This window comes from Mirounga angustirostris, unplaced genomic scaffold (assembly GCF_029215605.1).
Source record: "Mirounga angustirostris isolate CCGP_5_RB_7025 unplaced genomic scaffold, mMirAng1.0.hap1 SCAF_4, whole genome shotgun sequence".
Lineage (NCBI taxonomy): Eukaryota > Metazoa > Chordata > Mammalia > Carnivora > Phocidae > Mirounga > Mirounga angustirostris.
In genome coordinates, this window is record NW_026991712.1 from 180,938,857 (window position 1) to 180,953,584 (window position 14,728).

General features: G+C 47.1%; 1 protein-coding gene across 7 annotated transcripts in view; it reads right to left on the reverse strand.

Moving 5' to 3' along the window:
• The window catches only part of VPS13D (vacuolar protein sorting 13 homolog D), a 246,078-nt gene that overhangs the window by 62,057 nt on the left and 169,293 nt on the right, over nt 1-14,728 (reverse strand). Inside the window, exon 66 of one of the 7 annotated variants that reach the window (XM_045898675.3) lies at nt 10,206-10,380. The exons of the other annotated variants lie outside the window; for them this stretch is intronic. Within the exon in view, the coding sequence (XP_045754631.1) occupies nt 10,333-10,380 (48 nt within the window). The 3' untranslated portion in view covers nt 10,206-10,332. Of the gene's footprint in view, nt 1-10,205; nt 10,381-14,728 lie in introns of those variants that run through there. 7 annotated transcript variants of the gene reach the window in all.

The following is a 14,728-nucleotide window of genomic DNA, read 5'->3' on the forward strand; positions in this document are numbered from 1 at the left end:
ACAAAAGCCAACTGTCTAAAGGTCCTTTTCTCTATTCGATACCTTCCTTCCTCCAACAAGAACAAGGGAAATCTTAGAAACAAACCACTTAGCAGAAGGATGAGAGGCTAAATGTACTGGAGACATAGCTTGCAGAGTCAAATAATCAAGTTAGCCACAGAGAACTGGAACTCGTCAGCTCAGACACACGATAATGGTTATCACATGACCCTAACTTCCTCTCCTGGTTTGGCACTGCAATGTCCACTAAGGTGACCACTTGCCATGGGAGGCTACTGGGCACTTAATATGTGATTAGTATGAATTAAGATAATGCTGTAAAGGGGCGCCTGGGTGGCTCAGTCAGTTAAGCGTCTGCCTTCGGCTCAGGTCATGATCCCAGGGTCCTGGGATTGAGCCCCATATTGGGCTCCCTGCTCAGCAGGGATCCTGCTCCTCCCTCTTCCTCTGCTGTTCCCCCTGCTTGTGCTCTCTCTCTCTCTGTTAAATAAATAAATAAAATATTTTAAAAAATGATATGCTGTAAATATAAAATAATACTAGAATTCAAAGACAAGATGAAAAATAATAATGTAAAACATCTCAATTATTTTTACATACTGTTTACAGATTGAAATAATCTTTTGGATATTATGGGTCAAATAAAAATATTTAAAATAATTTCTTCTGTTTTTTTGCCTTTTTAAAAAATATTTATTTATTTATTTATTTTACAGAAAGAGTGCACATGCAAGTGGGGGGGGGGCAGAGGAAGAGGGAGAGAACCTCAGGTAGACTCCCCACTGAGTGCAGAGCCCCATGTGGGGCTTGACCCTGAGAACATGACCTGAGCCAAAACCAGGAGTCAGAAGCTCAACTGTTTCTTTTTACCTTTTTAATGCAACTACGAGAAAATTTTAAGTTATATAAATTATGTGGCTCACATTATATTTCTATTGGACACTGCCGGTTTAGAGATCTGACTCTAAAAAGTTTCAGGATACAGCTGATTAAATTAAAATTAAATTACACAAGTCTTCAATTTCAGTTCATTTCTTCCACTTAGACTTTCTGTGTAGATAACCAATAATATTTTGCAAATGACTGCTAGTCACCTAAGACAGAATACTAGATGGAGGGCATTGGTTTGGATTTAGGAAGAAAGGCTTTTGTTACTCAAGATGGAACTATCTAGCAGGAAGGTGGGCAGAAAGTGAATTATGGGGACGTACCCACATCATCTCCTACTCTGTTTGTTCCCTCCTCCAGCATGAATGGCTGCAAATCTCTGCTTCCCCAAATTCAGTCTGGCTCTCCCAGATGCCTCTGCAGAGCTCTGCATGGCCTCCCCCTGCATGCAAACCCGTAGGGTTACCCACTCCTTCCATACACCTTCTGTGCGCAGCTTTATCAGCATCGCATCCACGGCCATGCAGTCTTGTTTGCGTCTGTTTCCTCACAGGGCCACGTGGGCTGCAGCACCCAATTCTAAGAGGCTCAGAGTCCAGTGACAGGGGCCACTGAAGGTTTGTTCATCTTTGCAGCCCTAACCACCCAGGACAGTGCCTGGAATGCTCTTAGAGCCAAATAAAGATGTGCCCTGCATTCCTTTCCAACTCTTCTGAGTTAGCCCCACTGCCACTTCATACAAATGATAGATTCTACTCAGGAAAAATAATTCTTTCCTCTCCTCCAGCTTAAATTGGATAGATGGTGTATCTGGCAAATCTAGAGCCTTTTTCCACGCTCTTATAAGACCCTGTCTTGGATATTGCTTAAGCAATCCTCTTTTCTCTCATATCTCCAATCTTCCTAGCCTCTTCCTCTCAGACTGACAAATACAGTGGAATCTGCTCAATCTTAAAAAGGGCTTCCTTGAAGTTCCCTGCCATTCAAGCTGTCACTCCCTCCATTTCCCCCCCTCTGTGGCCATATCTTTTACAAGAGGGTTCTAAACTTATTGCTGCCACTGCCTGTTTTTCTATTAACTGAATGTCCTGAAGACATGTACCTACAGCAAATAGTACAAGACGGGGATCAAAACATGGAATGGTATCCCTCAATACCCGTAAGTTTTGACATAGCTGGAAAGAGAGGGAAACAAATTTAGTATCAGCTGATGACTGATTTCTTAGCACCTCTCCCAGATAAGTGTGAGTCCAGGCATCATTTGGTCCTGGGCTACAGGTGTAAAGCCTAACGGCATATCCAACAGGCAACATCTAGGGAAGAAAACAAAACCATCCCAAGTCCAGAACAAATTCCCTAAGACGGATGGAACAGCTATCATTTCTTTGCACAGGGTGCCTGTGGCTTTGCTGAGGGGCAAGGAGGGGTATCTCAGGGGATTCTTGAACCACAATGACTGCTAAGTCTACCGAATGGCTGGGGAGACAAAAGAACAGGAATTCATTGCCTTGGATGTTTCTTAATCTTCAGATAAGCGCCATAACTTCCTGTTAGCCAAAGAAGAGTGCATGACGGACTGAAAATGAACTTCAGAACTTCAAAGAACAGGATGAGAAAGTGAAATTGGGAGACTATCCCTTTAAAAACTAGCCACTCTAGGGATTCAGTGACAGTGGCCTTTTAAGTTCGAGGGGGAGTGAAGCTTGTTAAAGGCATGCCCAGTGCCGTGCCTGTCTTGTCCACCTTCGTATCCCCAGTGCTACAGACAGAGCCTGGCATGTGGTGTGGATGTACCCGGGACAGTGCCAACTCTGGAACTGACAGGGGTTGGTCCCCCTAGTGAGCCCCTGGTGAACCCAGAGTAGCTTTGGGAATCAATGACCAAAAAGACTTCACTGGTTTGCCTGGGAAGTCTGTATTGACAGAAATGTGCTGCTTCTTCATCTCTTTAGCTATGTGTGCTAAATACATTTTCTGATGTTGAGGGGCATCTGGTTTAGGACTTTGCTAGTACTTGTCTATTCTATAGATTAAGCTCCAGATGATACTGAGGAGACTAAGAGATTCTGGCCAAGTATTCTCTGTAAGGCATTTTAAGTATCTATTTAGGGTTGCCGTAAGTGAGGCAGAGATGCCTGTAGGAAAACAGTGCAAGAAAGTGGAAATCAGAGAAGCTCTGGAGTCACACATTTGGGCTCAAATTCTGGCTTCACTTATGGGATGTGTGATCTTGGGCAACTTCTTGGAGACTCGGTGCCTGACCTACCAACTGAGATAATGCCTAACTCCAAGAGTCTGTCTCCTTCTTCCTCCTCTCCTCTGTTCCCTCCTATACACATAAACTCACTTAGTGTGCCAGGCCTGGCTGTTCTGAGGGCTGGTGATACAGCAGTGAAACCTCTGTCCCTTGCAGGACTTACATGCTAATTGCATAGACAATAATACAAATAAATAAAATGAAAGTGATGATATAGGTTGAGTAAAAAATGAAGCATGGAAGGAGGATGAGAGACGGTGTTGGAAGAGGGGGTGCAAGTTTAGGTGCAGGAGGGAGCGCCAGGAAGACCCTCACTGACAAAGCAGCATTTGGACAAAGAACACGCAGGTGAAAACCATGTGGTTAGAGAACATTCCAGAAGGAGAGAATTGCTAGTGCAGAGATCCCGAGGCAGCAGCTCTGAGGCAGACAGTTAAGAAACAGCAAGAAGATCTGATGATGGGTTGCGTGAGCTGGAGAGCGGTGAGGGGGTACGAGATGAGGTCAGCGAAACATGGGGCAGGCCGCACACACCTAATAAACCACAGTACAGATTTTCATCTTCTACGCGGAGTGGAATGGGAAGCCACTGGAGGGGGCTGAGCAGAGGAATGACACCACCTGAGCTACCTTTTGACACATACAGTAGCTCCCGCTGTCGCCATCTTAACAACAGATGTGAGAAGGGGGGGGCAGGGTGGAGGCGGAAGGCTGCTACGATGAGGCTGGCCAGGGGTGATCACCTGGAGGTGGGGGTGCTGCGGTCCGGCTGACCGGGCTGGTGGGGATGCACTTGAGACGTGGTGTGACAGAAGTCAAGAACGACTCCAACATATGATCTGAGCAGCTGGAAGGAAGGAGAAAGGACAGATGGCCGAAAGTGCCCGGCACACAGGAAATGACCAAGTATTAGTTCTTCTTTATGCTTAAAACTTCCAGTGCTGATTCACAGCGCGGGCGTCCCAGATGGGGTTAGCCAGGCCAGGCCGAAGCTAGGCAGTGTCCGTGGAAGGAAAAGGCAAATGAGAGCATACTCAGCAGTCGGCTCTACTGTGCAAACATCCCAACGGTGATAAACTTCCATGAAAAGATGGAACACCTCTCACTCCTTAATTATTCATCTGTGAGAGATGAGAGGACGAGAGGCCAACCTCTACATAGTCAGTGAGTGCAGAACCAGGTTTTCCTCCCCGAGCAGGAAAGGATCCACGGAAAAGAGCCTTAAACCATGTGCTGAGAACACAACAAAAACGTAAAGAGACAGCAAGTTTTGTGCGCTAGGCAAACATCTCCAGCTCCTATACAAGTGACTCAGTCTCCCGAGGCCAGGACGTGAGTGGCAACGGCAGACGCTCAAGTTCGGGGTGACGGGGGTGGCGAAGCAACCACAGAACACACACCGAGGCACTGGGGAGGCGAGGACTGGAGAGCCCACTCCCGACGGACATCTGTCAGGTTTTACTACTCAAGGAACCTTGACCACATGTGTCACGCAGCCCAACCTAAGCTCCATCTTGAGAGTCAGAGGACCCAATCCTTCTCTCACCCCAAGAGCTGGGGCAGACGCCAGCCCGCACTGCAATCTTGAGCGTGAGGCTCAAGTTCCAAGAAATCACCCGGAGTCCTATGTAGCCTCGGCCCAAATCCTGGCAGTGAGACAACTGTCGTGTCTGCCTCAAGATAAATGCCCCCTCTGAAGCCACACATGAAAAACTAAGATTCCAAACACAAGCAGACACCGTTTGGACACTGTTACCAGTCTTGAGTGGAAATGGGAAAGAAGGGATTTCCAGAGAAAAATCTACTGACTGGGTGAATGAGGCAGGAGAGGGCTGAGGGTAGAAAGGCCACGAAACACAGTCTAACACAGAATGTGCTCTCTCCTCTCAAATTTAGGTCATATCTAGTTTAGCCAGGCCTAGAGAACATGGTGAAACAGTCTCATGGACTGATCAAATGGGGTCGGATAAATTAACTTCCCCAATCATGGTTTTGCATCTGTTGAGCTCCAAATTCTGCAGAAAAGCAGAGCTGAAACACAAGCCCACGACCTCCCTACCCGCCTTTCCAGTCCAATTGTTGTAAGTGAGGCCTAAATGCCTTCTCCTTGAACAAGGATTCGGAGTGTGTTTGCTCTGGGCTTTGGGGAGGGTGACTTTCTGCTCTGTCTAGATGCAATTATCAGGTTAATTGGAAATGCCGGAGGCAGCCCATGCCTCAGTAGTGGTCGGAGTCACTCTGGCCAGAAAGAACAGTTTGGCTAGATTTGCATCCTACCTGCTGTGAACAGGCCATGATTTGGTTTTGGCTCTAATTATATAAAAAACAAGTTAGGTTTGTTTTTTTTCCGGAGGGGGTGGGGGCTGTTGATTGCTTTGGGCCTCTCTGTGAAAGATGTAACTGTTGTACCCACATACATGAAAATACTGGCAAAACATGAATAGTTACCATTTAATATATGCAGATTCTGGGCAAATCTTGACAACCACACTAGGCTTAAAAAGGGAAAAATTCCATTAGGTCTCTTTCCCTTGGGATTCCCTTATACCTGGTACGGGAAGAGAGGAAGGCAAACAAAGGGATAGGGAATGCTGTGCCAGTCTTCTCCTCAAGGGACCAGGTGACGGACCAGCACGCTTTCCTATCCTGGCAGCCCACCGCCCGAGGGCCGCTGTTCCACATCCCTGAGCTCCCCCTGTTCGGGTTGCCCCTTGGGGCCTGTCCTCCCCACTTCCTATCCACATGGCCCACATCTCCTTGCACTTCAAGATTTGCCACAAGCCACCCTCTGTGCAGGCCTTCCCTGCCCTGGGTTGAAAGGTCTGCCCCCTCCTTTAGCACTCACTGGACCCGCACAGACTTTTGTCCTAGCCCCCAGGATGTTTTTTGTACGCATTTGTTTGCAGGCCTTCTCCTGTGCTGGGCTGTGACCCTGAGCGGGGAAGAGCTTCTATTCCTGTTTGTTTCCTCTGTGCCTAGGACAGAGCCTGCCGTTTTTTAGTTGTGAACTTATTGTTTAGACACAATAAATAACAGATTTGTTAACGTGAGGCTATGCTATAACTGTGTATTTGGTCAGTTCTGCTTGTGGAGCTAGAACAAAGTTGAAGTGTCTTCACTAGGCATCTTGGACAGGGTTGGAGCATTCCCTGGTTGGCGGCCACATGCTTGGGCTTGGATGGTGTAGCATCTACAAAAGAGCTACTTATACAACAGAGGACACCACAGGAAAGGACTTTAAACCGTGACTTAAATTCTCTGCACCCCCTTGAGAATGCAGCCTTACATGGTTAATTCCTGCAAATCTAATACTGTAGAAGGGTCCAAGAATGAAGCCCATTAGACAGGGTACGACTTTTGCAAGGGCAGGGCCAAGAATGCGGGCTCTGAGTCAGAGAACCCAACGGACTTCCTGCCCTGGATCTCCTCACAGCCTTGGGCAAGTTATTTAATTTCTCTGAGCCTCCATGTCCTCGTGTATAAACTGGGACTAACGCTTCGCAGGGTCACTGTGAGGATTAAACAAGTCAATTCGTGTGAAGACTCAGAACAGTACCTGGCACTTGGTGAAGCAGGCAGTAAATATTAGCTAGTCACATTTTTAAAGTGACCCATTCAGCTACTAGCTTAGATTCAAAATTCCCTTCAACTGTGTAATCGGTATGGCATCTTTCCCGTGTTTTCTATATGGCAATACTGAGGAAAATGTAACGAACATTTTAAGCACTCCTAGTAAGAATACGCTCACATACTTCCCAGGGTCAGGCTAAGTACTCCTCTGTGGCTTTCTCCCTCACAAGTCACAGGACAGTGAACAACCCTCCTGGGCGGTCAGCTTTGGGAACAGACTATGTGGAACAAAGGCAAGGAAATACAAAATTAACATTGTGGTTACTCCTTATCAGAACACAGACAAAGCCAGTTACTCCAGCAGTCCAGAAATGAAGGAAGCAGGTTGCTGGCTTTTGACTGGAATTTCCTAGGATTGTTACCATGTAGTACAAGACTGATCTAAATGTTTCTTTGACACAGACAAGCTTATGTGAACTGTATCAGAAATAATATAATGAAGGCTTGGGGTTTTAGGGGAACAAAACTGCTTTCAGGAAATGTATCATTACCAGGCAGATGAAGAAAATACCACAGACTTCCAAGTACCCGGATCCATAAATAAGTTAGTTTACTGCTCGGGCGGGATGGGGGGATATATAGGCTAAATAAACAAGCAAAAGAGCGAGTAAATCAAACGTTTTCAGGTGACTTTTTTCTTAAGTCAGTTTAACTGTAAAATGAATTACTGTGCTAGTTCTTCACAGCGCGTTCAAGACCATGTGCACCCGGATGCTGCAAACCATGCACGGCACCACATGGCCCCTACCTCAGCAAGCCCACTGTCAGAGCACTCCCTTGGGCACTAGATGACTCACCCTCCCAGCAGCGCCCCCTACAGCCAGCAAGTGGCTTTTCCAAGCACACAGGGAAAGCCTGGAGCATATCGCAAGAAGGAACTTCAGGGCCCAGATGTGTCAAACTGGGGAAAAAGGGCAAAATTCAAGCAGTCAGCCTGCCATAGTTCAAGAACAGGATGTCTCCTGGGAAAACGTGGCAAAATCTGTCTTTGCTGGTCTATGTAATTCCATAAAAATAGCATCAAAACCCAACAGAGTATCAGGTAGAATGGATGACGATCTGAGCTTAGAAATAACCAAATGTTCAGACTCTAATTTGTTTTCTTCTGTTTTGAAGGATAAAAGAGAGGAATAAAGAATATGCCAGAAATTTGGGGAATGCACTCCAAACCTCTCCCCCACCTCCTCCACACACACACACACACACACACACACACACACACCACACACTCTACTCTTTGTAAAAGGCCTTTAATTAGCTCACATCCTATCCTTCCTGGGCTCCCTGATACACTCTGACACCAGCCTGCTGGCTGGGCAGTGGGCTCTAAGTGCAGCCCAGTGAGCGGGCTCCCAGTGGACCCCCTGCTGCTCTTATCTCTGCAGATGCCTGATGAGTTTGGTATCCCCCTCCCAGCCCTCCTGGGAAGCCGCCCAGCAGGTGCCCATTGGCAACAGTTTTGTGTTACAGGCCTGAATGAATGATCCCCGCAGGAGCTGCCGACTGTTTTCACAGACACAGAAGGCAGTCAAAAGTCCACCGCGTGAACTTGGGATGACCCCAGCTGCAGAGTCACTGGCGGGTTCATCGGGAGGGCAGGCACGCTTTATTAAACAACTAATACTCTTCACAGATAACTTTCCGAAAAAGCAAAAGTGTTAACTCTTTGCAATCTTGCTCCGGCAAGCAAGTGGAGGAGCTCCACTGTGTGACTGAGGGCTTGGACCCAGATGAAGATTTCGAGACAGAAAGAAGGTGATTACATGTGGCCTGGAGAAGGGTCAGGACTCAGTCACCATTTGGTCCGCTGTTTTCTTAAAGTATTCCAGATTAAAGTAAAAAGGCAAAAAGGGACGGTTTCAGGCCCCTACTTTGGTTAGGATGGTGACAGCCCAGTGACAGGCGACCCCACCGCCACGCCAGCAGAGGGGGCATCCAGACCTCTTACCCCTCCCCCCCACCCCCAGCTCACTCATCCCCTCGCCTACATGCCACTCGGCCGGATGGGAGAGGGGAGGGTGCCCAGGCTGTGCAGAAGGCAATGTGTGAACTCCCAGCACCCAGGGGGCTCAGTGCCGAAGTCATTTTGTTCCCGGCAGCCACAGGCAGCAATTGGTCCCTCTTCGAAGGAGGATTCAGAAAAGGCACACGTTAGATCAAAGTGTTCTCATAATCAAGTTCTTTCAGGTTGCTGGGCAGCGGGCGACTGCACACGTTCCTATTTGCTGCGTTCAGGGAGAGAACAGCAAGCAGCCGTTTTCTTTGCTTGGTCAGAATCCATACAGAAGGTTCCCTTTCCCCCTCTTCTCTCCCCTCCCTCTCTCCTAACTCACACAGACTTTAGAAAGAGCCCAGTGACAACAATCATAACGAACAACATGCAGATAAACATATGAACATTTGGAGAAATTCCAAGAAATCCACTTTAACCAACAAAGTTACCTTAATTGTGGCATCAACCAAAGACCACGTGCCTAGTCAAGTTTTTTGTCTAGATCATTTCACTCATTGCTTCCTACATCTAACCATGAAGGGGGGGGCTCCCTATTTGTGTTTTGTGGGAGGAGGAAGTCTTGTTTTGCTTCCAGGTGAGGTATGATTCTGCTTGGGTTTGCTCTTTGGATGAGACACCGCTGAAGGACCAGTGATGCGAGGCCCTTCAAAGGAGCTTTACTTCCTTCCAGCTTCGGGTGGGTTGACCTTTACACAAAACAGATTGGTTTGGCTCAACAAGCCCTCGAGGGCTTTCTGCATACCATGCATGGTGGGTGCGCTTGGGGTTAAAAATACCAAGATGAATAGGACTTAGTCTCTTGTCCTCAAGAAGCTCAATCTAGGGCGGGAGACAGATGTACAAACAGATTGACTCAACATCGAGAATGCTGAGAAAGTGTACCAAAGTCAGGGCCCTGGGCCCGCTACTTCTTCCTCCTCCACTTCTAGAAGGACAATAAGCGGGCCCCACAAGCTGCCGACTCCCATCTCAAAGACAGATTTGTAGCCAAGAGGGCCAGAGTGGTGGAGCTGGCCCAGTGACTAACGACTGAGCTGTGAGAAACTGACTGGGTCTCAGTTTCTCCATCTGTAATCTGGAGGGTGAAAAGCTGACCTTCAAATTCTTTCCCAGATCTGTGTTCCAGGAGTGCCTATAAATGTATCAGAGGTTGTGTAGAGGGTTCGAGTCTGGGAAGAGCTAGCTGTGCGATGTTCAGCTGGAAAGAGTGACAAGAGTTGTAGGTTCAAGACCTCTCTCAGGAAGAATATTAAGCTGGGGTTCAGTGGAAAGGGAGAGGTGAGAGAGTGAAGTTACCATAATGAAGTATCACTAAAACGAGGCTTCTCACAGAGCTCAATTTTTTTTTTTTAAATACTGAAATAAAAATAAATAAATAAATAAATAAATAAATAAATACCGAAATTAGGCACTGTTCACTATTGCGTTTTATCTTTTAAAGAGAAGCCAGCGGCAAATTCTTCCTTGTGTTCAGTCCCAAGAATTTTTCTCTCTCCATGTACCTTTTTCATTGAGGCACCTCAATTTGTCTTTTCGTCGATTTTTAAATAATGTACTGCAGCAATCCCACAAACTCTCCTTGCTGTTGCCCCTGGACACAAAAGCAAACAGGTAGGTAGCAGCAGGCTGGTGGGATCTGGCTTTGTTTCTCAGTGATGCTGTGACTGGAGACTTGCATGCCCAACAGAGATTTTAGAGCCAGGCGTTCACACAACGTAGTGTGGGTGCCAGGAACGTGAAGCCCTCTCTTGGAAAGTCAGATTAGTTCACAGCTGTCTCCCCATGCCCAAAAGCCCCTCCGGCCCTCTGCTGGGAAGAGTCTGGCGGGGACAAGCAGTGGGCTTACAGCTGTGAGGCCTGGGCACCAGCACTGACTGCCTGGTTTTGGCAAAACCACTTAGCTTGTGTGCCTGCATCTCCCATCGCTAATAGGGAAGTGATCGTCACACCAGCCCTGCTGGGCCCACCGCGATGTTGCAAGGTTCCATCACCTCACAGACGTGCTTTAACTCCTTAGGGGGCAGTGGTGCTTTCTAGGGCAGCCACGAGGTCTAAGAGAAAGAGTCTGGCGCCGGGAAGGAGCCCTGGGTCCTGTCCTCTTCTGCAAGCTCCCTGTCAATCCCCCAGGAGGCAGTTACCTTTGCTGTGATTCAATTTCTTCTTCTGGCAAGTGCAAATAATGCTTGCCCTCTTTAATGTCTAAGTTTGTGAAGATCAAATAATAACAAGAGTGTGTTGCAAAGGTTACTTTCTATAAAAGGACAAGGAGCTATTAGTAGCTCTTCGGTTAGAACTTGGGCATCATCCCTGCCAATTTTCAAGTTACCAATAAAGAAAATACAATCCCACTGGCCATAAGATCCTGCTTTGAAACATTCAAAGGCAACAAAGCTGAAACAATGGGCTGTTTGGAATCATGTTCTGCTTAATTTTCTTTTCAGTGAAGACACTGAAAGCTCTTGCTTCCAAACCAATGCATTGTTGTATAAATTCAATAGCTTGCAGGAAATGTTTACTTAAACATCTTCCTCTAATAAAGCAAACATATTTCCCATAAATATTATTTTAGTTCATTGGATTAAGAGGGACCGGGTTTCCTCCTCTTTCCCCCTATAACCACTTCTCAAGGCTTCCTGATACCTTCAGCAGAGCCTGGGCCAGCTCCAATAATGTGCGCCCAGCCTCCTTCGAGCCCGGCCGATGTCCTAGACCCTGAGTGATGGGGAAGGGAGAGGGGACCCCGAAAGTCAGCAGCCTTTTCCTCTCAGTGTTTCTATCCATGCAGCACGATTCTGGATCTCAGTCAGCTTCGGATGCGTTTGGGAAGAAAATCCTGCATAAACTTTAAAGCTGTAAAATAGTTCAACAATATAAAAAAATCCAGCAGGAATGTCACTTAGTCAGTGACCTTGTGTTGAACGCACACCATGTGAAAGTGCTGGTGGATGACTCTAGAGAGAGGAGAGCACCCGGGGACACAGCCTGGGATCCCTTCAGTTTTCCTGTGACAAATATTCGCAGCTGTCACAGGGGAAACAGGCAAAAAAACCAACCCAATGACAGATTAGATCTTTGCATTTCGGGAGCTTTAAGTCTCCTGGACGCACAGGAACACAGACAATTGCCTCAAGATGTTGCTCAAGCGCATCTCACCCTCGAAGAACAGGATACATTGTTCTTGCCCCTCAGCCCCCAGAGCATGGATCCCATGGAAATGCAAATAGTTTGCGCAGACCCCTGGTGAAACACTCATTCTCTCTACGTTATGATTAGTTATTTGTCTGCCTTACCTGTTTCACAGCCCTCAAAAAAACCACATTTTTATAAGTTTCACTCTCCAGCACCTAGCCTCTGACAATGATAAATGTTTGCTGAGGGGACGTCTGAGACATGTGCACACTCGGCTATTATTTTCCAAGGGCAAACGTGGTCCCTGCCTTAATGGAAGCACAGAGTGCCCTTGGAACGCAGAGTGGGGAGAATCTGTCAGGGCATTTGCACTGGACCTTACAAACTTGGAGCCATTTGGCCAGAGACGTGGAGAAGGGCATTCCCAACAGGTATAATTATGAGCAGAAGTGCACAGGTGAGGGGGAGCAAGTGTGACTGGGGAAACAGGAAGTGACCCGGACAGCTGGCTTTCTCTCACTTTCTCTTCACTCTTTACTTGACCTCCCCAGTTTGGCTCCTGGTTTTTGAGTTTATCTCCACTGTCCTCATGTGCCAAACTAGGAAATTTCCTTGGTCTTAGAAATGGCATGGTGGGGGTGGCGCCTGGGTGGTATAGTCGGTTGAGCACCCGACTCTTGATTTCAGCTCAGGTCGTGATCTCAGGGTCCTGGGATCGAGCTCCATGTAGGGCTCTGCGCTCAGCGGGGAGTCTGGCTTCTCTCCCTCTGGCTCTCCCTCTCCTTTCCCCCACCCCCGTTTGCGAGCTCTCTCGCAAATAAATAAATAAATCTTAAAAAGAAGAAGAAATGGCATGGGGAGGTTTCTCCACTGGCATTTAACAGCAAAGAAAAGGGGAAGCCGTCTTTCCCACGTGCCTGCTTGAGGTAAGTGTGGTGTGCTTCTATTGTTTACTGACTAACCATGCCCGAGTCACCACTTTGGGACATGCTGAGCCTCCCTAAAGAGTCAGGCCTGGGGATGCCTGGGTGGCTCAGTCGGTTGGGCCTCTGCCTTCGGCTCGGGTCATGATCCCGGGGTCCTGGGATCGAGTCCCACATAGGGCTCCTTGCTCAGCAGGGAGCCTACTTCTCCCTCTGCCTGCCGCTCCCCATGCTTGTGCTCTCTCTCTCTGATAAGTAAACAAAACAAAACAAAACAAAAGTTAGGCCTGAAATTTGAAATTAAAACAATCAATACGAAGTCTGAATATACATTGCTTATCATTCCTACTAGATCATAAATTCATTAAGGGCAGACACTGTTGCCAGCCATCTCTGTAATAACTTCAATATCTAATACAAGAGATCAATCACTGATTTTGAATAAATTAATGAGTAATTGGAAAAAAAAAAAAAGAGACCTGGATATGTCCTCATTTGGCTATGAAGAAAGCCAAGGAAAAGCTAGCCTCTCACTCCTTCTGAAAGAATCTTCTTTTTCTTTCATGGTCTCTCTGGGGGAATTTCTCCTCACCTCCAACACTGCAGAAATCACTTAATGTAATGTCCTGCTGTAAGCTTAAATTGTTCACCCTACCATCCCCACTTCACCATAAAACTCCGGTCCTAAAATTGCTCTCACCACACATTCTGTTTGTGTGCTCCCGAACATAAGATTCCCAGATACCTCACACCAACAGCACCATGGTTAATGAATGACTCAAGAAGCCTCTAAAAGGGAAAGATACATTTTTCTCCACCTGTGTTCTCTGTGGGTTGGTGGGCGGCCTGCTAACAAGGCTCACAGACAACACTGATGGTAGAAAACCCAAGTCATACAGAGTACGTGTCATTTCTATACTATCAGGTAAGATTCAAGAAGTCCTGTCCAGCAATGTTCTAGAATTTAGGAGACCAAGGAAGAAGTCCAAAGCTCTATTACTTTCTGTCTGATCATCCTGGGTGAGTTACTTATTTCCATGGGCCTCGGTTTCTTCATGGTGTTGGTAATGATATCATCTGGTTTCAGGCTTATAGAAAGGGTCACAGGTATATCAACAACTAAAAATCAAAATAAATACAAAGCAGTATTATTATTATCCCTGCAAGGCAGGCTTAAATCCTAAGTTAATCTTACTTCTTTCCTCCGAGAAGCACACCATAGAACAGGTCAGTAGAATTAACCATACTGCTCTAGGGACAACACACTGCCTCCCGCCTTCTCCATCTGGCTTCTTGACTCAAGTGACGGTATCGCCAAGCCCCTGAAAGCCTATCTGCTCACAGAACCCAGAGACAGAGACACCTCTACAACATCTGGACAGTTGTCCAAAGACTAAGGGGAGGCGAGAAGAGACAAGAGCAGGAAAGAAAATGAGCTTCCTTTCTGCCTTCAATTTGCAGGGAAAAGCACCACTCTCCCCTCTTTCATGTCCTCTGGGCTAAAAATCAAATCTTTTGCTTTAAAATGACATCCTAGTGGCTTCGAAATGCCGAAAGCAGCAAGGTTCGGGAGGTGGAAACGACAACTTCACAACACGTTTAGGGGAAGACCGCTACAGGGGCTCAGGGGAGGCAGCCCGAAACTCTGGCCTGCTTCCCGGCCAGGACAGCAGCAAAGGCCCAAGTGCCACACATCCTCCATGGCGCACATCTCAATCAATCTGGGGTCAAGCACTTCGGGGTATGAGAAAATACAGTCAGCTTACTCAAATGCCTTTGAGTCCACACATTTTCTGTTCAGATAAAGAAAACTCTTTCAGTCCTTTTCTCCCATTTCAGGCCTCTCACTCAAGGTTAGGGATCCCCGGATAGTGAAGACTAATTCCG